Consider the following 23,854-nt stretch of genomic DNA (forward strand, 5'->3'; position numbering starts at 1 on the left):
AATTCTATCACTATGCCAAGCAGTTGAACGTGGCCCATAAGACTTTTCAAGACTGTTGGCTCTGTCGGTATGATTGTATGTATGTATGTACCTACAGAGAAATTGAAATTTGTGCATTCAAGGTGGCGAGCTAAAATTAGCTTTTCATAAAATTGCTCAGATTTACGTTCAGACACTATCATTCTCTACTTACATAGAATTTTTGTGTTATTTATCTTTCTTTCCTGTAATAAAGAGGTATCTACTCTTTAAGGTAGCTCTCAAAGGATTCGCCAAACTTGAAATGGACGATATTATAGACCTAGGATTTCAGAAATAGAATTCAGTAACGCTTACAAAGAAATCTTAATTGATTTCCTGAGGACTCATCAGACAACATATAAAGCCCTGACGTTTTTTGTGGTTGGAACCTCGCTGGAGTGGCTTTTATTTTTATGATTATATACCTACTATTTTTATGAATATGTAGGTACCAAAATAAATGAAAGATTATTCTTCGCGGTCGTGTCATGAAACTTCACATCATGATACTGTAAAAGAGCTGCATAGAGAATAGGACTATCGCCTAAAAAATAAGAATCCCAAGTTTATAAACCTACTCCTTAGTCGCCTTTTACGACATCCATGGGAGAGAGATGGAGTGGTCCTATTCTTTTTTCTATTGGTGCCGGGAACTACACGGCACTGTAAAATTGAGTCGGGTTTAAATAAAAAACAAATGTCAAAAACACAGAACGCTATATTCAATAATCTAGAAACAACATTCAAAGTGGCCTAGTATTGAATTAACAATTCTAAAGTTAAAACATTTTTCATTACTAATACACTTGCTTTTAAAAAATTATCATCGTTGAAGACAAGTTAACTTAATCTATAATTTAAAATTAAAAAAAAAACCTTACTTTGATATGTGAAAGAGTTACAAATAATAATTTAAATGTTGAAGTGAAATATATTTTTATTACAACTTTTTAATTTTCATAATATTACAATAATAACGTTACTCAATAATTAAAGCTAACATTGAATTTAAAGCTTGATATCGACTTATAATAAGTTTAATAAACATTTTTAAATAAATACAACTAACATTTTATCGATGAATTATGTCTAATTCATTCTTAGATGGATTTGAAAAAACTTTACTTTTAATTCTATTGCAAATATAACAATATTTAAATTAAAAGCTGAAATAGTTTTAGTCAATGAATTCTTTGTGTAAACTTCAAAAAGTAAAGCAATTTCTTTTTAATTAACTTCAAACACTTAGGAACTGTAAAAATAAATACAAACGACTTAAAAAAAATCATATTTATAACATCTTACAACACTAGCAAGGAATCAAGCAACATTGATTTTCACATTTAAAATTGTAAAAAACCTAACTCCTATACATTTGCTATGGACGTGGAACTAACTAGCAAATGGACCTCCGTAATTTAGTATTGTCCATAATTGTGCATTTATTTTTAATTACATTTTACGTATGTAATCATATCACAAAGGAAACTTTGTAGCTTTTAACCACACAAACAAGGCGTTAATTTTAATCCCCATTATACCCTACGCAACGCAAGCTTCGTATTTTTAGTAAATTAAAACAAACATTGGTCCTACATAAAACATTGGAGCACTTTCAATATTTTATATGTTAATTTGAAAACGCTACGGTTATAGAAAAAACACCAAGTATTTTAAAATGTAATTTTATGTATATGAAAACACTCATTTTTCTCTACTTTATATGAATTTTTACAATTTAAATTGAATACGCTGTAAATACCAATTATTATATTTCATGTCGAATGATATTTTTTGGAATATGAGCGTCTAACGGCCTTCCTAATTTCGTTATCTAAACACTTCTATGCCCCTTTATTTTCTTTTTATTTTAATATTATCACAGGCTTACGCTCTAACCCTGGGGGTCATTTACATTGCACCTTTGTTTCACGGATACCTTAGGAAGTCCAAAAACGATCCAACCTCTTTCGAACTCTGTTCCACTTCCACTTATTTAATAAACTAAAATACCGTTCATTTCAAAGTTTAATAACGCTTTCGACACTGTACACTCCACTCGATAATCAAATCGTATTAATATTTATTACAATTTCGCAATCACTTTTTCTCGATATCATAAAAATACTGCATAACTGTGAAGAAATATTTTCATATCTTCGGAATAGTTGCAGCAGCAATAATTTCCGGTGGGGATCTAGCAAGGTGCTAAATTAGGCCCATCTTTTTTTCGAAAATTCCGAAGTTTGGTTAATTATGGTTTTTTTGCAGAATGTTATAAGGGCGGTGGTCACCTAGCAGTCGTGCGGCCACCGCGATGGGTGGCCGGCCACGGATCACATGACGCAGCAGCTCTTCGCACGTCCTTTCAGCTCGGCTTTCAAGTCGCGTTTGCTTTTGCTGCGTCCCACTTGCTTCTGGGAAAAAGGGGATAAGAATTAATGATTAAGAATTACATTCATCAGGAGTAACGTAGGCTACTTTTTTCTGGAAATTTCCCACGGGAGCGAAGTCCCGCGTATAAATGTAAAGCAAATATCTATAAAGTCTATAACTGGTTCCATTCAACTTTACTATAAGTATGTTCTTCCTCAATAATTGTTCATAATATTATTACTAATCTTCTGTTCCAGTAATTTAATTGATGTTTCTATTACTTTTATAACAAGTTCCTGATCATCAAAGTAAAAGACAAACAATAAATTACCTGCTGCTTCATCTGTTGTTTGTTAAGTTTTCCCAAAGCAGCAAGAGCGGCCACCTCGAAGGCATCCTTGACTCCTTTGCTCGAGACTCGTGCTGATGTCTCCACGTACGTCGTCGCTCCGAGCTGTCTGGCTACTGATAACGCCTGCAAATACAGAATTTAAAATTACTTGACTTCAAAGTACTTCTACTAGAACTGAAAACAGAAACTACCCTACAATTTTAATATGACTAATTCTTCAATCAGCTATGTAGTTTCAGCCTTTAGTTCTCGTGGAAAACGAACAAAAGACAAAGCACTTAAAAGAGGCCCAGGTATGTCTCCAGGTACCTATAGAGGACCCAAATGAAGAGGTAAATAAAGAAAGTGCGGTGTGGTTTAGTTCAAAGAAGTGCTTTAGAACCACTTCTTACCATGGATGTCATAAAAGGCGACTCAGTGACATGCTTATAAACTTGGAAATCCTCTTATAGACTATGGATTAGCAACATGCCAATATTTGAATACAATTCCATCATAAAGCCGTACAGCTGAACGTGGTCTTTCAGTGTTTTCAAGACGGTTAGTTCTATCTATCGTAGTATTTAGATGTGACTGTACGTATGTATAAAGAAAGTACCTCTTCGCTGGTGACGGGGTGTGCCTTCAGCTTGGAGAGCATGGTGAGTGTCTCCTTGTCATGTCTCAGGTCGGCCTTGCAGCCGCAGAGCAGGACTGGCGCCGTGCCGCCGTGGGTGCGGACTTCTGTGTACCACTGCAATAGAAGGTTAAATAGTTAAATAGGTATAATTGAGGCGCCATTCTTATAACTTTTTTGACATAATCCATCGACTAAATAAAAAACCAAAAAAAAATTAATTAAATTAAATTAAGTAGTTACTTTTTTTTTCTAAAACAGGAAAATAATCCTTAGTTAAAAAATCGAAATATCGTTACATTTTTTTTTACCTTAGCAGCAGCACTATGCAATGTCTCCGGTTCAGCTATATTGAAGCACAGCATAAAAATTTTCGCGTCTTGGTACGCCAATGGTCGCACCGTGTCGTATGCTGTTGTCCCTGTTTATAATAAAATAAATAATTAAATAAAAAAGAAAAAAAGAAGACAAAAAAGATTTGCCGAAACCCGGGATTGAACCGGGGACCTTTAGATCTTCAGTCTAACGCTCTCCCAACTGAGCTATTTCGGCTATGTATAATCTGACGAAATAGTAGTTCACGTAGTGTGTAGTACATAATAATGATAAAAGTGAATCATGATTGGCTCAATAGTTTGATAAAAAGTTAACCTTGAAACATTTGAAGGTTAAGTTATCGTTTAATCGTGACATTTAACCTTGGAAATTGGAATACCTACATCACAAATTTAGAATCATTGGCATTGTCACCAACATACATAAATATCTTACATCTTTACGGGGTTGACAGAGTCAACAGTCTCGAAAATACATGACATAACATATAATCACGTCTACATCTCCTGCGGGGCAGACAGAACCAGCAGTCATCAAAAGACTGAAAGGCCACGCCGCTCCGCCTCATGATGGAAATGAAAAATATATTCGTAAATACTCAAAGGCCACATTTACCTAGATAGTAAAATAAAAGGTTTATCAATTCCAATTTATGTGGGTGCAAATATTTCAAGAAACTTCTCGTGTTGAATGTTTTTTAACCACTCGAAATAAATACACGCATGTTGAAAAGTGGTTTATTAGGCATAAACTTTTACCTAAAACAAAACAGTCTGTTAGTTTTAATAAATTGTAGGTAATGACCATTTAAATAATTAACTCTTTGCTGAAATTACTTCTAGTTACTACAGAGCTGGGTTCAAGTTCAACAGACATTTTCCTCTTTGTGATGAGATCTTTATCTTGGTTCGAATTGAAAAATTCTTATTGTGATGAATAGACCATTTATCGAGAAAGGCTTTAGGCTATATAACATCACGCTGCAACTTTTCGGAGCGAAGAAATAATGAAAAATGAAAAAAAAAACAGGATAAATTATCCAACATTGAGGGCTTCAATGAGACATACATACATATAATCACGTCTATATCCACTGCGGGGTAGGCAGAGCCAACAGTCTTGTTAAGACTGATAGGAAACGTTCAGCTATTTGGCTTTAAGATAGAATTGAGATTCAAATAGTGACAGGTTGCTAGCCCATCGCCTAAAAGAAGAATCCCAAGTTTATAAGCGTACCCCTTAGTCGCCTTTTACGACATCCATGGGAAAGAGATGGAGTGGTCCTATTCTTTTTTGTATTGGTGCCGGGAACCACATGGCTTCAATTATGCCCAAAATAACTATTCCACGCGGACGAAGTCACGGGCGCAGCTAGTTGAAGATATTTCGCATCAGCCGTGGGCCGTTAACCGTAGCTTACTCATCAAGATTTCATAACTACGAGATATGCCTGAGGAAAATTTACCTAATGTTTATCCCACGCCTACACGTCTGACACCTTAGGAATCGTAACAGTGATTTATAAAGTACTAAATATTACCAGAAATATCGTAAGTATATGTTGAAGCGTATAAATAATTATACCAAGAAGGTAAGAAGGTGATTAAACATACATACATATGGTCACGTCTATATCCCTTGCGGGGTTGACAGAGCCAAAAGTCTTAAAAAGACTGATAGGCCACGTTCAGCTGTTTGCCTTAATTATATAATTGAGATTCAAATAATGACAGGTTGCTAAAAGGAGAATCCCAGGTTTATAAGCCTATCCTGTAGTTGCCTTTTACGACATCCATGGTAATGAGACGGAGTGGTCCTATTCTTATTTTTATTGGTGCCCACACGGCACAAAAATCACGCGTCTTTCCAAAATGTGTAGGCAGTTAGTTACCAGAGACTAAATCTTTTGACTTGCCACGTTCTTTGCATATGCCTGCCCCTTCATTCACATTTATCAATATTTTGTGGTTATAAATATCCACTGACAAACGTATTACATAATTAATATTTTGCCTATGTAACATCTTATCAAAGACAAGGTAAAATTTTAAGTATGAGTGATGGACGTATGCAGAATAATAGTGCTCATTGAGATTAGTTCCAAGTACACTAAAACACATCACATATTGCTTGGAGGTTGATTCTGGAATAGCCAAATAGAATTCATAGGTACGATGCAAGGTGTGGGTTATGTCTTAGAATAAAATAGAATAGATTTATTTTCAAAATTGGATACAAGGTATCACTTATTGACGTCACATCACTTAAATCTAATTATAACTACTACCGCTTCCAAAGCGCATGTGTAGAAGAAGCGACGGAACAAACTGCAGCATTTTCATCTGACGTCAATTTACAAATATAGATCTCTTAAATCTAAAACATGGACGAATGACGAAGGGTTGTGTTAACAATTCATATGCCATATTTACTAATCCAACGTATGTTTGTAACGAATACACTAAACACGACTGGACTGATTTTCATATAGAATAGAATTTCAGAAGTAACATACCTATTACTACTTTTTACTGGAATTTCCCAAATCCATTCCGAAATTCCGAAGCCCCACGCAGAAGCTAGTTACTTATATATTTATCGTGGAGTGAGAAACCTTAGATGAATGTACCTTGATCAAATTAGGGAAGCCCTGGCGGAAGATACAAATCTTTAAACATTACTCGTATATTCAAAGAAGGTCGCATTCGCTAAAAATAAAATCTTTTTTTCCCCTAAAATCACAATTGTTTACAGAATAACCTCCCGTTGACATCATTAGGATCAAACTGTCAGCGGTAATCTCCAACACGGATGTAAACAATTGCTTCTAACTAACAGAATATATCGTTTCATGGTGATGAAGTACATGAATTCGCGTATGCCATAGGTACGCCATGCATAAACCTATATATCCTTTAGTCGCCTTTTACTACATCCATGGGAAGTGCCGGAAACCGCACCACACAAGGATGTAGCTAGGACTAACCTAAACAAATATTATACCAGAAATGTGTGATTGAGCTGAAATCCAAATAGCTGAACGTGGCCATTCAGTCTTTTCAAGACTGTTGGCTCTGTCTACCCCGCAAGGAATAAAGACGTGATTATATGTATGTATAATACTAAGTGTACAAGCCTATCCCTTAGTCGCCTTTTACGACCTCCACGGGGAAAGAGATGGAGTGGTCCTATTCTTTTGCTATTGGTGCCGGGAACCACACGGCCAACGGTCTTACACTTCAAGGAATGCTTTATGTGTTTTATGTATATTTGGAATAAAGTTGGAGAGCAAAAAGTACTATTTCATTTTGTTATGAACACATAAAATGTACATCGGCCATTTTGCTGGTGTGCCAATAAATTTGGCTTGCAGTCATTCCGGCGTTGTTCACAACAGGTCAGTGATTTCTGACCACCGCGCCGCTAGTGATGCCCCAAATAAATTGTGGGTTTATTCCAATATTCAGCTCAGTTTGAATTTGGTAACAATAGCAATAATTGTTAATGTTAGGTTTTTATTTTGGTTACATTAGATACGACTAGCTGTGCCCGCGTGGAATAGTTATTTTGGCATCATTGAAGTCCTCAAGGATGAATAATTTTCCTCGTTTTTTTTTTCACATTTTCCATTATTTCTTTGCTGCTTATAGTTGTAGCGTGATGTTATATAGCCTAAAGCCTTCCTTGATAAATGATCTATTCAACGCAAAAATATTTTTTCAAATAGAACCAGTAGTTCCTGAGATTAACGCGTTCAAACAAACAAACTCTTCAGCTTTATAATATTAGTATAGATAATGTATCCAAATACATTTGTGCCGTGTGATTCACTTTCGAAATGGCACTTTTCTTTTACCATGATCCAACTGTAAGGTTCCTTTGGAAAAGTTTTTGAGTCAAGAAAGACTTAGGTACCTAAGGTATGTCTTGGGTAAGTCTTTTTTTAGTCAGTCTCTCTTTGGTACGAAGAAGAAGAATAGTGAATCTTAATCTACGGGTGCGTAAGTCTGAACGATTCTGACTTCTGATTTCCAAAGTGAACCTGGTTTATCTTTTTTTTTTTATGTACCTCAAGCTGCTAATACGTTAATTATATTAAGAAAGAAAATCCCCGACAACTAGACACTGAAAAGGCTTATATTAGATAGGCTTTGAGGAAATCTTTGAGGGTGTAAAAAATCCTACCCTTCAAACCCCTTAAATCCGCTATAATGAGAGAGAGAGAGTGAGATAATACAACTGGGAGCCACGCAGCGAGTCCTAACTCGGTGACAAATGGCAATGTTGGACATTTGCATAAACACTTTAGATAGCTTCCATTCTTAGGGTTGCCAGTGAGCAAAATCAAAATTCAAATAAATAATGTTAAAGAAAATGCGTATTTCTTTTTTATTTATTACAAATTGGGCGAGTTCTGGCAAAACATAAATAAAGATACTTAGAATGTGGAAGAAGCGAAAGAAATATGTAGGGATCGCCGGGAACCACACGGCACCAACAAATAGAATAGAAGTCAATAGAACTAGTAATCAATAGCAGTGTGTGCCCGCGTGGAATGGTTATTTTGGGAATCATCGAAGCCCTCAAGGATGAATAATTTTCCCCGTTTTTTTCACATATTCTATTATTTATTTGCTCCTTATAGTTGCAGCGTAATGTTATATAGCCTAAAGCCTTTCTCGAGAAATGGTCTATTCAACGCAAAAATAATTTTTCAATTCGAACCAGTAGTGCCTGAGATTAGCGCGTTCAAACAAACAAACTCTATAGATAATCCTAGAAATGAATGAATGAATAAAATCTTTTTGCATTCTATTATAAAAATTTCTGTGGAGCAACCCTATTTCCATATCCCGTTCACATGACCAATATTTCTGAATTAATTTTCAAATAACGTCAGCTAGTATCTACTGAATGATATCATGGTAGTTTTCAAATACTGTTTCTGCATAGTTTCTATTCTGTTTCCATCTCTTGCTGGAATGTCGTATGTCGCGACTAAAGATTTGACCTTTAGTCGTCACACTTCCATTGAAATTAAACATCGAAAATTTTGCTAACGCTGTTGAAAAGGCTGTTAAAAAAGGCGGATTTTATGTAGAAGCAATGTATTACTTCCATGTTGTTTTAGCGGAGAAATGCCGTGTAGTTCCCAGCAATTTTGAATAGGACCGCTCTATCTTTTACCATTAATGTCGACAAAGGAAATAAACATATTAATCTAGTGCACATTTTACCATGATCCCTTAAGGAATCTCGCTTTGTGTAAAAACCTGACTTACATAATTCAGGATCGTAGTTACGCGACGCATACTATGGGCTCTCCACAGAGGTGAGGATTTAATCGGGATTAACGCTATAAGGATGAAGAATAAAGTTCAATGTCCCGCTGCACTAGAAACAGATGAAACAAACAAACATTCCCCGCCAGATGGAGTAACTTCCGAACTAAAACAATGTTTTGTTAATGAAGAATTCACTAGTTTACTGCTTAGTGTGTGTTCTCATGAATTAGTTCAACTTTGACAGAAACGTTAACTACACTGTTGTTTATGGTCGTTCTGGATCAAAAGTTTACCGCTGATTCAAATAGCGACAGACTACTAGCCCAACGTCCATATGCCAATGTCTGCCGGGAACCACACGGCACCAAACCATCTAAGCACTCTTTTTTCAATTCCTCTCACTATATCTTAACATTCTCTTAACAATTTGTCACAATGATCCACGCATCAAGTAATGTACGCAACAAAAAAGAGAAGTGGGCGGTAAAGGAAACTAACACTTTTAATCACGATAATATAACACACACACACGATCACGTCTATATCCCTTGCGGGGTAGACAGAGCCAACAGTAATCAAAAGACTGATATTCAGCTATGTGGCTTAATGATGAAATTGAGATTCTTCAAATAGTGACAGTTTGCTAGCCCATCGCCTAAAAAAAAAGAAGTACGATAATATAAATAAATAACTATATACGAGTGTCTGCCGTGTAGTTCCCCACACCATTAAAAAAAAGAATAGGATCAATCCATCTCTTTCTCATGGATGTCGTAAAAGGCGACTAAGGGATAGACTTATAAACTTGGGATTCTTCTTTTAGGCGATGGGCTAGCAACCTGTCACTATTTGAATCTCAATTCTATCTTAAAGCCTATCAGTCTTTTTAAGACTGTTGGCTCTGTCTACCCCGCAAAGGATATAGGCGTGATTATATGTATGTATACACTATATATCTATATCATATATATAATACAAATAAATATCTATATCTATTCCAAAATAAAATCGATCAAAAATTCACATTATTACAATCAAAAATATATCTTTCATACTTAGTTATTGTAGCCGATAGTCAGGGTGATACTAAAAGATTCACATTTAATTTTCATCGCTTTTATGATGATATAAAAGTGTACGACGCTCGTTTTAAACTTAATACTGTCGCATCTCGCATTCAGAAGTCATACTAACATTTCTTTATGACAGTTTTACTGGCAAAGGTTGTGTAAATCCGAAAATATAAGCGAGGAATGTCGACGTTTACAAATACAACATTAGACATATAATTTAAGGACGTCCTGGTAAAGAGTCAGGTCTAGAGTACCCGAAACTGCCGAGCTTGCATGAAGATAGTTATGAATGTGATCGAAGCGAAGGAAGTATGCAGAGATCGTGGCTAGTGGAAAGATGTAGTCTCTGCCTACCCCTCTGGGAAAGAGGCGCGATTTTTTATATGTATGTAGACATAGAATTTATACACAACAGGCTGAAGACTAGACATAAATAATTCGCCAAATGAACTAGCAATATTTGCAATGCTATTTGATGCAAATTTCAACTAATTTTTTTTTGGTTTTCATCTTGAAGAATATATAAACAACAGTCTGGAATATATAAACAACACCACAACTGAAAAATTTACAATTCGCCCTAATAATTAAGGGATTAAAAAGCCTTTTTTTTCGATCTTGTTTTCAGGTTTTTGCCTTGAAATCGGTTCTCTTCTAATCTATGGTTAGGTCTAAAATCGTTACTCACCAACAGCTCTGTGTGCCCCGTAGGGATAATAAATGTAACTCACAGATAAAAAGATCCTGGCAAGTGGAAACAAGTAGCCTCTGCCTACCACTCCGAGAAAGTGGCTTGATTTTATTTGTACGTAAGTAAGTCACAGACAAAATGTTGTGAAAATCGTAACGAATAAGGCAAATTCACTCAAATTAAAATTCAACATGCAGATTGAAGATAAGTCTGCGATTTTGATTTACGGCGGCTCATGAGAGACGTGACTGCGGAGATGTGTGTTTTAAGGTATAAAGAACGTGCCGTGTGGTTCCCGGCACCAAATACAAAAAAGAATAGGACCACTCCATCTCTTTCCCATGGATGTCGTGAAAGGCGACTGAGGGATAGGCTTACAAACTTGAGATTCTTCTTTCGGCGATGGGCTAGCAACCTGTCTCTATTTGAATCTTAATTCAATCATTAAGCCAAAAAGCTGAGCGTGGCCATTCAGTCTTTTCAAGACTGTTGGCTCTGTCTAAACCGCAAGGAATATAGACGTGACGTATGTATGTATGTACATACTTCAGTGGCCAAAGGAAACTTTTTTCTTTTTCGTTTTTCACGGGCGGAGCCGCAGAATTCCTCTTGTATATAATAACAACTATTCAAATCACTTACCAGATGTGTCCCAAACAGAGAAATTCACTCTATAGTCGGCGACTGTACTCGTGTATCCATATTTCTCGAAACCAGTCGGAGTGTATGACTGTAACAAAAAAAAAAATGTCATCTGGTTAATGAAAATGTACCGCTAACTCACTTAAAAGTGAGCTAAAATCAATTGGTGAACGTGGCCTTTCAGTAATTCTAAAACTGTTGGCCCTATCTACCCCGCAAGGGATATAGACGTGATTACATGTATGTATGTATGCACGGAATTTGTGATTGTCTTAGTATTTTACGGCATATACAATTCCGTGGAGGTCTAATAATGACAAATTTCGAAAAAAGACAAATCCTACTAATATTATAAATGCGAAAGTTTGTATGTCAGGATGTCAGTATAGATGTTTGTTACGCTTTCACGCAAAAACTACTGAACTGATTACGATGAAATTTGGTGTGTGGGTAGCTGAAGACCCAGAATAACACATAGACTACTTTTTATCACAGAGTTCCCGTGGGATTGATAGGGTTTCCACGCGGACGAAGTCGCGGGCGGCCTTTAGTATAAAATAAACTACGGATACGCGGATGATGCTTCGAGCAATAATTAGTGTTCCCATAAAAAGAGAAAAGGCTAGTTAAGTATCTACTATAAAAACATGTTGTTAGGTTGGCAATAGATGTACTGTAGAAGTACCAGAAGGAGTAAATCAAGTGTAACACAAACTGATCAAAATGTAAGCGCAAGCGATGATTTATTTAATTTTTTTTTGTTTCCGTTCCCAAATAGCACTAACGTATGATTTAGTTTCGCCATGTCCATTAGTATGGCACCAACCATTTTGATAATCGTTTCAAATTTCGAATTTTATATGTATTATCGCTTCAAATATCAGTTAAAGTAAAACAAATGAGTTTATATTTATTTTGTGAAATGCTTAGATACTTATTCGCTACGGAAGTTTTAAAAAGTTTGCGGCCAAAACGTCTTGAAGATAAGGTTTGTAAAGCTTTCGCCATTTCTTCGATTAATTGTTTCTACCGGCTTGATTTTTAGTCATAAAATACCCTCAGCAGATTTGTAGGCATATCAGACACTACCCACTGAGTTATTTATATAAAACAAATAAATAAAATAGTATTCATTGACAAAATTAGATAGAGCCTTAATATGCTGCTAATTTAAAATATATGTATATAATTCCGACGCCTTAAGAGGTAGAATATGTGTGTTATATATTGTAACCATATTCAAGGAATAAATAATTATGCTTATGAAAAAAATATTGTACAGTTTTAATTAACGTCCTAAAAACAGAAAATGCTACACGCTGGTCTCTTTCAACTTGATTTTAGCGAAAAGTGCAATGCTCCTCAAACATAACCCGACTATACAGAGAGTGCTCTTAAGAAGACCCTTACAGCAAATGGGTATCGGAAAGAGATGACGACGAAAGTGGCTATTAAATTTTGTTGGGTTGTAATGGAAAGGCGCTTTCTGAATGTTGAATGAGGTGATTTCTTGGCGCAAGCAATAGTTGTTTCGCTATTTTTAAAGCGCAACTTTTTGCTGTCTAGCTTAGTTGCAGTGTGTTGAACTTACTACTTGGCTTTTCTTTACAATGTTTTAACATTTTCTATAGTGCTACATTATTCAAAACGGGCAAACATCTAATAAACGTAAGAGCATAGATCACATGTTTAGTTCTGAAAATAGCACTACTTAAGTAGATATATAATTATTTTTGATCATAGTACTTTTACACAAATCTGCTTAAGATAGTAGTTATTTTTCATTATATGTAGGTATCTATATATATAATCATTTCACACTGTTGGGTTACCTAATGATGGAATTTCATTGATTTAAGTATAATAAATAAACATTTTCTGCTAATTAATTCTAAAACTTGCGAAGCAGGAATAAAAACCATGCTGCATGAAAATTATAATGATCATTTTCAATCAATATATTCTGTGAAACTTTCGTTTTACTATTTGACTTCAAAACTGAATTTAAAAAGCAGAAGTAATGATTTTTTTTAGTAGCATATAAGCTGAATTTGGCGAGTTATTAGGTACTATATTCCTTAGTAAGATAGGAATAATAAAATAATGAATAATAAAAACTTATAATAAAAAATTGCCTAATAGATTGCTGAATATTAGTAAGTAATATAGAGGTGGGTTTTCACTTGAAATCATTGGGAAATATATCAAAATATTTCTGCTAAAGGATTGCTCGGAATGTATCACAACAATGAACGGGAAACATGTCGTGGAAAAGATATTAATATCACCCGGAGGACTTCGCAATAGTAATCTATTACTGAAAAGGGTTTATCCCTTATACGAACTATAAATAGCCTGGCCGTTTCCAGTGAAGTATCTACTACTAATCGAAGTACATATTTCGTCGATGTTTTTTAAAGACTTTTTTTATTTTATTAAAAAATAAAAATGTTATATCTAAATAAAAAAGTTATTTGAATTATGTTGGTATGCACATTTCTCACACCTTCATTTTTATTGGTAAAAGAAATACGTGTGTTTCAAAAAAAAAGAATACTTTACCGTGCTATCGTGTATAGACCTATCAGCTGATCAACTAATTTGTGTGGAAGTGTAGATTCTTTCTTTATGTTAAATTTTTTTATAGTAAAACACGCAGTTTTATCGTCCAAACGTACTATTGCAAAAAATTACTTTAAATAAAAAATCTGCCTGTGTGAAATATCCGAACTAAATACACATAACGATAACTCCAAATAAGCGAAGTTCGATACTTACATAATGGCTTTACAGTTCGCAAACACACACACACACACACATATACACAAACTGAATACATTATATTCAGCAATTTACGCGACTCCCGAATTTAGCAAACTTTGCTACACTTAGCGAAACATTCCCACTTACAAACTCCTGGAATATTCATACGAGCAATGTTCAAATTATAACATTTATTATTATGTAAATAAATATAGGCGTTACCTTGGAAATTTACCGCCTTTGCGTAATGGCGGGGCGGCATGAAATAAACTCAGTTTGGCGTTTTGAAATCAGTGGAATTTAAGGTTATATTTTGGAAAATGCGAATTAAAAAAAATCCTCACGTCTTAGTACTTACTTACATGCCACGTCTTATCACTTACGAATACGAAAGTAGCCAAGACTCTCAGGCCAACGTTAGTTACATGTGGCTTCTCATTTATTAATGATAATACAATGAACAAAACAAATCCATTAAACGGTTGGCTCCGAAAATATATGATGACCAGGTAATCCTGAGCCGAGTGATATACCATACTTCTTTTGCATTTATAGGTTTAATAACTGTTACAAACGAAATATCATAACCAGGGATGCGCATTCGAAAAACCTTTCAAAGATTTTGTTGAAGTTCGGTTCAGACTACCTGCTTAATGGCCGGTTTACATTATTCCAGTCTAGCGCTACATTAAAAAGAACAAAAAAAAACTGGAAATTAAATAATCACTGAATGAAGTGGATCCAATGAGCCGATGCAGAAATTTGACTGGAGGTCTACCTTCGCATCCAGCGCTACTCGAATCTAGTGCTACTGGCCAATTCAGTGTTATTCCAGTGCTGACAGAACAATTATTGTTTATTTATTTATTCTTTATTGTAACAATTACAATTTGTAAAGGACAATAGGCGGACTTCATGCTAATAGCATTATCTAACAGTCTACCATTGGGTTAAGCAGAGAACCTTTGTCTTGTCAGAGAAGTCTTGTTGATTCGACTCGAGATTTTAAATAACTGGAATCATGTAGACGATATCGCTAGCCCGGAGTACAATACTGTAAATAGTACCTACTACTGTATTAGTTCTGTGATAAGACCTGAAGCAAATAAGGATACAAATTAGTTTCTCACATATTTCTTTCATTTGCCTGAGACGTCGCAAAAAAGGAAGATATTTCACTACCTAATTATGTTTTGTTAGGAGCCGTCGCGTAACGGCCTACTTTTTACGACATTTTTTGTTATAAGTTTGCGACGTTCCCGTTTTGTCGAAAGGACTTCTTAGAAGATACCGCGGAAAAAGCGCAGTGTTTTTCATTTCATAGGAATAAAGTAAGTACCTAGTACCTAATTATTTTAGGCACAGAGCACTGAAGCGGAATGTCGCGGCTTGGCAGTAGTTCCTCAGGCGTCAATTAAGCAAAAAAAAAAACAAACAATCGATTTCGAAACAAAAGACAATCGATTTCTATGGTCACGGTCAGTAAATCAGTGAAATGAAATTGTTTTTGATAGGGCTCAGGTCTTTTTAAAGATTTTCATCTTTAATTTTTTTTTATAAATTTACATTCCATTCCCGTCTGTAAGATACTCTATTAAATTATTATGATTAAGAATACCAAATGGCGAAAATTATTCCACTGAAAATATATCGACACGCCATTGTGTTTTACTTTTTTCTAAATTTTGAGCCATTTTGATTGAATTGTGCAACTTTTCAGCGGGGGATTTCATTTAATCATTACATAATTTTTTATCAGCAAACTTTAAAAGTACACTAAAATTTTATATCAATCGACAAAAACACCGGGCGGTCTTATCGCTGAAATAACTACAGAAATTTCACAAAACTCCGTAATTGCACCCCTGTTAACAATTAATTCGATGGCATTCTAGAACTTAGAGATAGGAATAGTCGTAAAGTTAGTTCAAACTTCGAGTGCAGTTCTAACTTATAGGTTAGGATGTTCGTTTGCCAATGGCATATCAATTAGCACTTCATTATTGTTGTTCTAGCGTACAGACTAACTAAGATCTGATTTAGACAAAGAACAATTAACCAACTAGTTAATTTGTTCTGTGGTTGCGTTTATAAATAATTACCACATTATGTGCAAATTACAATGATATCACTTTGAATATAATGTTCGCGGCACGTTAGGTCTTTCAGAATCATGACAATTTGGCACTATGGTACCAAAACTTTTAGTTGAGTGAAAGAAGTCTGCTGGAAAAGAACAATGCTTCCACAGATCTCTAGAATTTAAATTCATCATTTTACCTCACTAAAGTCAAAATCTCTATTACCCATCTGCGTCCAACCAACGTATCATATTATAATGCTCATTGTTGATTTTAATTTCAGTTTCCGTTCCATTTTTTCTATTCGAATTCTAAACACTTCATTGAATTTGGAAGATAATTTCATTACACATACACACACATATGGAATTATGAACCTTATTATGTTTGTAATAAAATCAATATTTTACCATGAATTTAGGGCACCATTTGGTAGGCGTTCGGTTCTACGCTGGAGGTCCAAAAACCAGTGTCGAAGGACCTATTTTAAAGTGGATTATGTTCATGGCAAAAGGTCTTGTATTACTGGATATTATTTTTAAATCTATTCCTGTTCAAAAAACAGCGTGGGAGCATCTTAAATATGACACTTGTCGTTTGACTAGACCTGAAGAGCCATTATTAATTTAAAATTGTTTAAATAATATTTTACTTATTTACGGAGAAATCATACATATTGAGTTGATATAAATTTGTGAACCAAACAGACTTTGTTAACATAAAATGAATTTAAAAGTGCAAGTACTTTGATAAAATGACCAAGGACGAATCTCTTCTCCTTTGGTAATGTTTTATCACAATAAGATGTATACTTACCTATACTTTAAAGTTAAAGCGAATACAGACAGATAACTCATTTGTTTGACAATATTATTAAATTTGATGTTGCAAATGTCGTCAAATAATCAATTTCCCTTACCATAACTTCGCCCGTGTTAATTGCAGAGCACGTTTCCGAAAATCTACGAGGACAAATCACAAACTTAAATTGCGATCGTGTCATTCCAAAATACATCCAATTTCCACGCCATAAAGTCGATACGCGTGGAAGATTCGAGAATGTTTCTGTTTTGTTCCTGTTACTGTTACCGTATGGTAGTAATTAGCCTTTTTACTCTCAACAGATCTGGTAAAGCCGAGTACACACCGTGTAAACGAACGTCAGCAAGCATTGGTTTACGCACGATCGTGTGGTTCGTTGGGACTTAAACGTAGGCGATATACACAACACATGCCTTCATATCTGTTATATGAAATAACGAACGTAAATCTTATGAAAACGAACCTTTCTCAACCCCAACGAATCAAAAATAAAAAGAACCCATCGTATATACACTTTTTGACGGTGGCTCGGGCTGCTGGTACATATAATCACGTCTATATTCCTTGCGGGGTAGACAAAGCCAATAGACTTGAAGAACTGAAAGTCTACGTTAATCTGTTTGGCTTGATGACAGAATGAGATGGATTGAGATGTCTAAATGATGGAAGAGATGGGCGTCTATTCTACGTTTGCTAGTCAATAGCCAATCCTGAATGAAGAATTCCAAGTCGTCTTTTACGACATCCATGGCAAAGAGATGGAGTTAATCCATTTTTTAAATTTTTGTGCCGGGATCCACACGGCATAATTATAAAAATGCTCGTAACAATACCTAAGTCCGACAGATATTGTCTTAGAATATAACACTGGATTATATAGAGATAGATACTTAGGTAGGTATCGGCAGAAAATGCTACAAAAATGGCGGAAGTCGATCAGTAAATCGTGGTGTTTTATCATTACTAAAACCTCAATATTCTACTTAAAATGCTATACTTAAAATCCGTCAAAAATATATTACATACATTAGTGAATTAAAAAATATATACTTACTACGAGCCTTACCGCTTACAACGAAAGTCTATTTAGTTTTATAGGTCTTCTGAAGCGAACAATGCTAGTGAAACCCATTCGGTAGTCCAGTGGGTACGCAGCTTAGAACAACGGACCAAATTCTAAAACCAAATTCCCGTTTCAGGATAACTTTATCTGTCGTGTTTTGTCTATGCAACGCTATTGAAAAGTACAAAAACTGTCCAGTATTCACTAGTTTTTGTGAAAATTTTGGGACGTTTAGTTGTTCGGGTTTTGAGTACACTTAGGTATATTTTTGAGCAAACCAACTTTACAGTATTAACCCAATGCAAAGTATAAATTCTTTGACTATAACTGTCGAAACTAAGACAGACACTGAAAAAAAAGGTTATGAAGAAGTTTGATTGCCATAACGACGAAAAAAAAGAACGAACAAGATAATTAAAAAAAAAGAAAAGTTCTCTATCAGACCCAATGGTTGACTGGTATATTATTGTGCTATACATTTGTATTTTGTGCAATGAAGATTAAATAAATAAATAAAAAAAATAATATGCAAGCAAAGACTTGTTCTCAGACTAAGAAATGAGATTAGCTTAGATTCACTAATTCAATTTACACGTCAGATTCAAGGCCTTTCAGTACAAGTTGTATACATAGATACTTCATACTAGCACACGTAAGATAAAATTTTAAGATACGATTGTTGACTATGACTTTGTTTTTTTACATTTTATTGAAATACTAGCTGTCCCGGCAAAAGTTGTTTTGCCATATAAATATTTTTTAAGTAATTCCCTTATCAATAAGGGGTATGAAAAATAGATGATGGCCGATTCTCAGACCTACTCAATATGCTCACAAAATTTCATGAGAACCGGTCAAGCCGTTTCGGAGGAGTACGGGAACGAACATAGTGACACGAGAATTTTATATATCCGCGGTAATTTAGGGTAATCTTCTTTTAGTGCTCATATTCAGTACCTAGAGAAATTACAAACTAAATTTCAGCTCAGTCATAGACAAACTCATTTGAATATAATTATCATAGTTCAAAATTATGCTATACGGGACAATTTTAAGAACATCAAATACAATATAGGACCATACATATAGTTATAGTGACGTCTATATTCCTTGCGAGGTAGACAGTCTTGAAAAGTCTGAAAGACCCCGTTCAGCTGTATTTCTTTATGATGGAATTGAGACTCAAATTTGAGGTTGTGAGTGTGCTAACATTGCCTAAATCTACTACTTCACTTCACTAGGATCACTTGGTTTTTTTTTTTAACATTTGCTAGCATTATTATACACAAGGATCCCGAAGCACAAATTGTATAAATAAACCTCTTTATTAACTTGATTAGAAAGTTACAAATTTAGCCAAACTGTTGGACTAAACTATCGGGTATTTCTATAGTTTCCTAACTATTCCAATATGGCGAAATAACGGACTTTGATTAGAATTTAACATAATACCAGTATGTATATTAATTATACTAGCTTGTACCCGGGTTTCGTTCCCATGGGAATTTTCAATTCTCATGACTTCATGAAATTTATAGGACAGCAAATACGAGTACCCTGAGCCGACGAGCTTGTATGAAAATGTTGATTAATGTCGATGAAGTAAAAGAAGATGTAACAAGTGTAAAGAAAAGAGTAGTCTCTGCCTATCCCATTGGGATTAAGGCGTGTGAACACAATCCAGGACAGGTATGGTGGTAAAATTGATGCAAAAGCTTATTCCGACATCACTCAAGCCAGAGATGGAATAGTGGGATTCTATTTTGAAACGAAAAATCACAAAAAATCCCGTTCCCGCGAGAATTTCGGGAAATCCTCTCTTAGTGCATCCCTAGACCACATAAAGAACCTACATCCCAAATTTCAAGTTTTTAGAACAAGCGGGCTATGCGTTGATATGTCAGTCAGTCATTCACTTTTATAAATTAAGAAGAAGGTGGTCATTAGCAAAAACAATAAGGCATCTGTTATTTCATTTCGCGTTTTCTTTTCATAGCTTTGAATTAAATTTAAAATATATTTATCAACAAAAAGTATACCATTGTTTTTAAATGGTCTACGTATTGAGAAGGCAATATACAATTATTTTACTATCTCAGAATGGCTGGAAGCGTTTTGTACAAGTTCTTTTTAAGTGACTTCGGCGTTACGATTTCAATAGAGTCACATTTCTAGATGGAACTCAGAACCATACAGACTAACTTTTATTCTGTCTAGAATCTGTTGTAACTGCCTGTTTTAAAAAAATATGTACTTTCAATGCAAAAAGCCCACAAGAAAGAGAAATTACACAAAGGGAGTCTCCCTTAAACCAACTTCAAAAAAAGAGGAGGTTTGCATTTCGAAAGTATTTTTTTTATGTATGTTACGGTATATTTACATACATATCATGTCAAAGTCATGTCTATATCCCATGCGGGGCAGACAGAGCCAACAGTTTCGAAAAGACTGAAAGGCCACGTTCAGCCGTATGGCTCAATGGTGAAATTGAGATTCAAATAGTGATATATTGCTAGCCCACAACCTGCAAGAAGAATCCCAAGTTATTATAAGCCTTTCCCTTAATACTAACGGCAGACATACCTAAGTACATATATATATTTCTTTTGTTTTCAACATTACGGCAACAGAAATACATCATCTGTGATACCATCATGGTTTATGAGATACTAGAGGCCGCCCGCGACTTCGCCCGCATGGAAATCCTATCAATCCCGCGGGAACTCTGGGATAAAAATTAGCCTATGTGTTATTCTGGGTCTTCAGCTACCTACATACCAAATTTCATGGTAATCGGTTCAGTAGTTTTTGCGTGAAAGAGTAACAAACATCCATACAAACTTTCGCCTTTATAATAGTAGTAGGATGATCTGGTGATCGAGACAGACGGGCGTACAGTGGAGCCATTAGTAAAATGTTCCCTTTTCACCCTTTAGATACGAATAAAAGACATACATAATACCGTCAAATTGAGAACTTCACATGATAACAGAATCCGTTTTACTCTTTGGGTTCGGAACCCTAAAAAGTGTCGTCGAATTGAGAACTCCTATTTTTGGAGTCGGCTACCAATTTGCCGGTGTTTCGGGCACTCCATACAATGCAGTTAGGTCCCCTTACATTTGATATACAATAGCGATCGCGCAGCCAATGTTTGCGACACATCTTGCGTCAACCAATCAGCTAATTGTTTCTGGTTCTATGTCGCACTAACTAAGTATACCTATGCTATGTTACATACATACATATGGTCACGTCTAAATCCCTAGCGAGGTAGACAGAGCCAACCGTCTTGAAAAGACTGAAAGGCCACGCTCACTTGTTTGGCTTTTCGATAGAATTGAGATTCAAATAGTGACAGGTTGCCAGCCCATCGCCTAAAAGAAGAATCCCAAGTTTATAAAACAATCCCTTAGTCCCCTTTTACGACATCCGTGGGGAAGAGATGGAGTAGTCCTATTCTTTTTTCTATTGGTGCCGGGAAACACACGGCACTAAGTTAAATACATACATATAATCACGTCCGTATCCCTGGCGAGGTAGACAGAGCTAACAGTTTTGAAAAGACCGAGGCCACGCTCTGCTGTATGGTATTGAGATTGAAAAGTTGTTACTATGTTACTCACTTTCCATTGTATTACATCTAAGTATTTTCTGTTTATATTACACTACATTGTCACATCTTTTTTTCTTTTGTGTGCAATAAAGAGTTATTCATTTATTCAATATTCCCTAGTGTATTACAATTTTCTTTGGGAAAGATATGGAGTGGTCTTATTATAAGGTAACGGGAACAACACGGCAATGTATAGGGTTCATCACGGTGTATTGTGATAAAAGAATGAAATTGTAAAAAAGTAAATCGATATGTGGGTAACCCTGCCTAAAAGTTATATACCTTAAGAGAAAATTTGTTTTAAGTTTTAAGTCTAAATGTTGAAAAACATTTTTGGCACAGCCCTAGTTAAGTAAACCCTCCAAATGTTTATTGTTTATTCGAAACGCGTTTTCTCCAAAACATGTTGAGAATTTGGATCTCATAAAAAATAATGTTATCGCTTGTTATTCAAGTTGGACTTTCGTTATGTTTCAGATAACAGTCACGAGCTATATTTGTAATAGAGAATTACAATTTGTAATACAAAAATTATATGTGTTTATAACGTAGTAACTGACCATAAAATTCTGACAACGAAATGACAACCCAGACATCAGAAATAATATACAAAATCACTTACATTATTATTTCAATTTATATAACCTTGTCTTCTGCTTTGGTCCCGGTTGCATCCTCACCGCTCTGGTGAGGAGCCCAGGGTATGCCTTTACCATAGATCCTGGATTGGGTGAGTCGGGTTTTTTACACGAAGCGATTCCCGTCTGACCTCCGTAACCTTTTCAGGTGAACTTAACCCGTATTGAATCTTATGGTTATGTTAGGTTTATAAATAAAGACATCGAGTTTTCTGAATGTGCAGGTTTCTTCAAGACGTTTTCCTTCACCGTAAGAGCATCGGTTAGTTATCAAACTAATGTACATAACTTCTAAAATAGACATTGGTATATGGCCGAGGTGGAATTCGAACCTGTGCCCATTTCGTGCCACACGCATTTCAACTTTACCGATTAAAAATTATCGTATTAAAAATAAAAAGTATTTATAAAGAAAACATTTTTTAAATACATACCGAAAGCGTAGCATTCGAAATTTCAATTTGAAAAGACAATTTAAAATTAACTTGAAACAAAAGGACGCGGAGTTCCCGCTATTTTCCCGTGACACGTGAAAAAGCGCCATTTTTACAGCGCTGAGCTGAGCTGACTGACTGACGTTAACAAATGGCCAACTTCGAAGTCCGAATGCAATCTAACAAATTGGACGAGTCGCGATTTTTACGAGTTTTCATCAAATTTTTGACAAAATTGTCTTTATATGATTTTTCAGTTTTTGACTCGCACATACCTAAGATTTATATGATTTGTATTGATAAAATTTATACCGTGTCTCTGTTCCTTGTAAAACAAGAAAGATTTTGGGAAATCCTTTCTTTACCCCTAGACCATCTAAGGCACCAACATGCCAAATTCCAAATCTCTAGACCACTGAGCTCTATAATATCTAGACCTAGTGAAGCAGTCTATGTCATATTTTTCATTGTGTTATTACTAAATGTTGAATTTATATACAAATAATGTTACTAGTACCGCCATTTAGTTGTAATTAGTGTCATGTCAATGTCACATTAAAATAAAGTTAGTTACTGTCCAACCTCAAAACCGGCGTTTTCATTATAGGTTATAGCCCAGTAAAACGTTTTTTTTTCTCGCGAAAAGACTTGCTAATTAGTGCCGATTAGTCCTCGCAGATTGAGAATACGCTGTGCTGTTTAGAACTGTGAATTGTAATAGTGAAAACTGTTAAATATGACGACGAATTACATTGTGAGTGTGCCCAAGCTAAAAGGACGGGAAAACTACAATGAGTGGGCATTTGCTGCGGAGAATTTTCTAATATTGGAAGGAACTTTTGATTTTATCAAAACTACAAAGCCAGAGGAAGCTGCAGCCGACGCCAAAGCTAAAGCAAAGTTGATCTTAACGATTGACTCGTCGCTTTATGTGCATATAAAAGATTCGAAGTCTACTAAGGAGTTATGGCAGAAACTCAAGCATTTGTTTGATGATTCCGGCTTCACCAGGAGAATCAGCCTGTTGAGAACGCTTATTTCTATC

The 23,854-nt window shown here is 35.2% G+C and overlaps 1 protein-coding gene and 1 non-coding gene across 3 annotated transcripts in view; both read right to left on the reverse strand.

The window, feature by feature from the left end:
* Positions 1 to 723: 723 nt before the first annotated feature.
* LOC106130147 (rho-related GTP-binding protein RhoN) overlaps positions 724 to 23,854 on the reverse strand; it is a 123,305-nt gene continuing 100,174 nt past the window's right edge. The window contains exons 3-7 of one of the 2 annotated variants that reach the window (XM_060948939.1): positions 11,393 to 11,480; positions 3,677 to 3,786; positions 3,348 to 3,482; positions 2,729 to 2,872; positions 724 to 2,438 (exon numbers count right to left, since the gene is read on the reverse strand). In XM_060948939.1, coding sequence (XP_060804922.1) covers positions 2,358 to 2,438; positions 2,729 to 2,872; positions 3,348 to 3,482; positions 3,677 to 3,786; positions 11,393 to 11,480 — 558 coding nt within the window. In that variant the 3' untranslated portion in view covers positions 724 to 2,357. The remainder of the gene's footprint in view (positions 2,439 to 2,728; positions 2,873 to 3,347; positions 3,483 to 3,676; positions 3,787 to 11,392; positions 11,481 to 23,854) is intronic. The other variant, XM_060948940.1, reaches the window with a different exon arrangement.
* Positions 3,845 to 3,917, reverse strand: Trnaf-gaa (transfer RNA phenylalanine (anticodon GAA)). Its single transcript has one exon. It is a non-coding gene; the product is annotated as a tRNA-Phe (tRNA).

This window comes from Amyelois transitella, chromosome 17 (genome assembly GCF_032362555.1).
Source record: "Amyelois transitella isolate CPQ chromosome 17, ilAmyTran1.1, whole genome shotgun sequence".
Lineage (NCBI taxonomy): Eukaryota > Metazoa > Arthropoda > Insecta > Lepidoptera > Pyralidae > Amyelois > Amyelois transitella.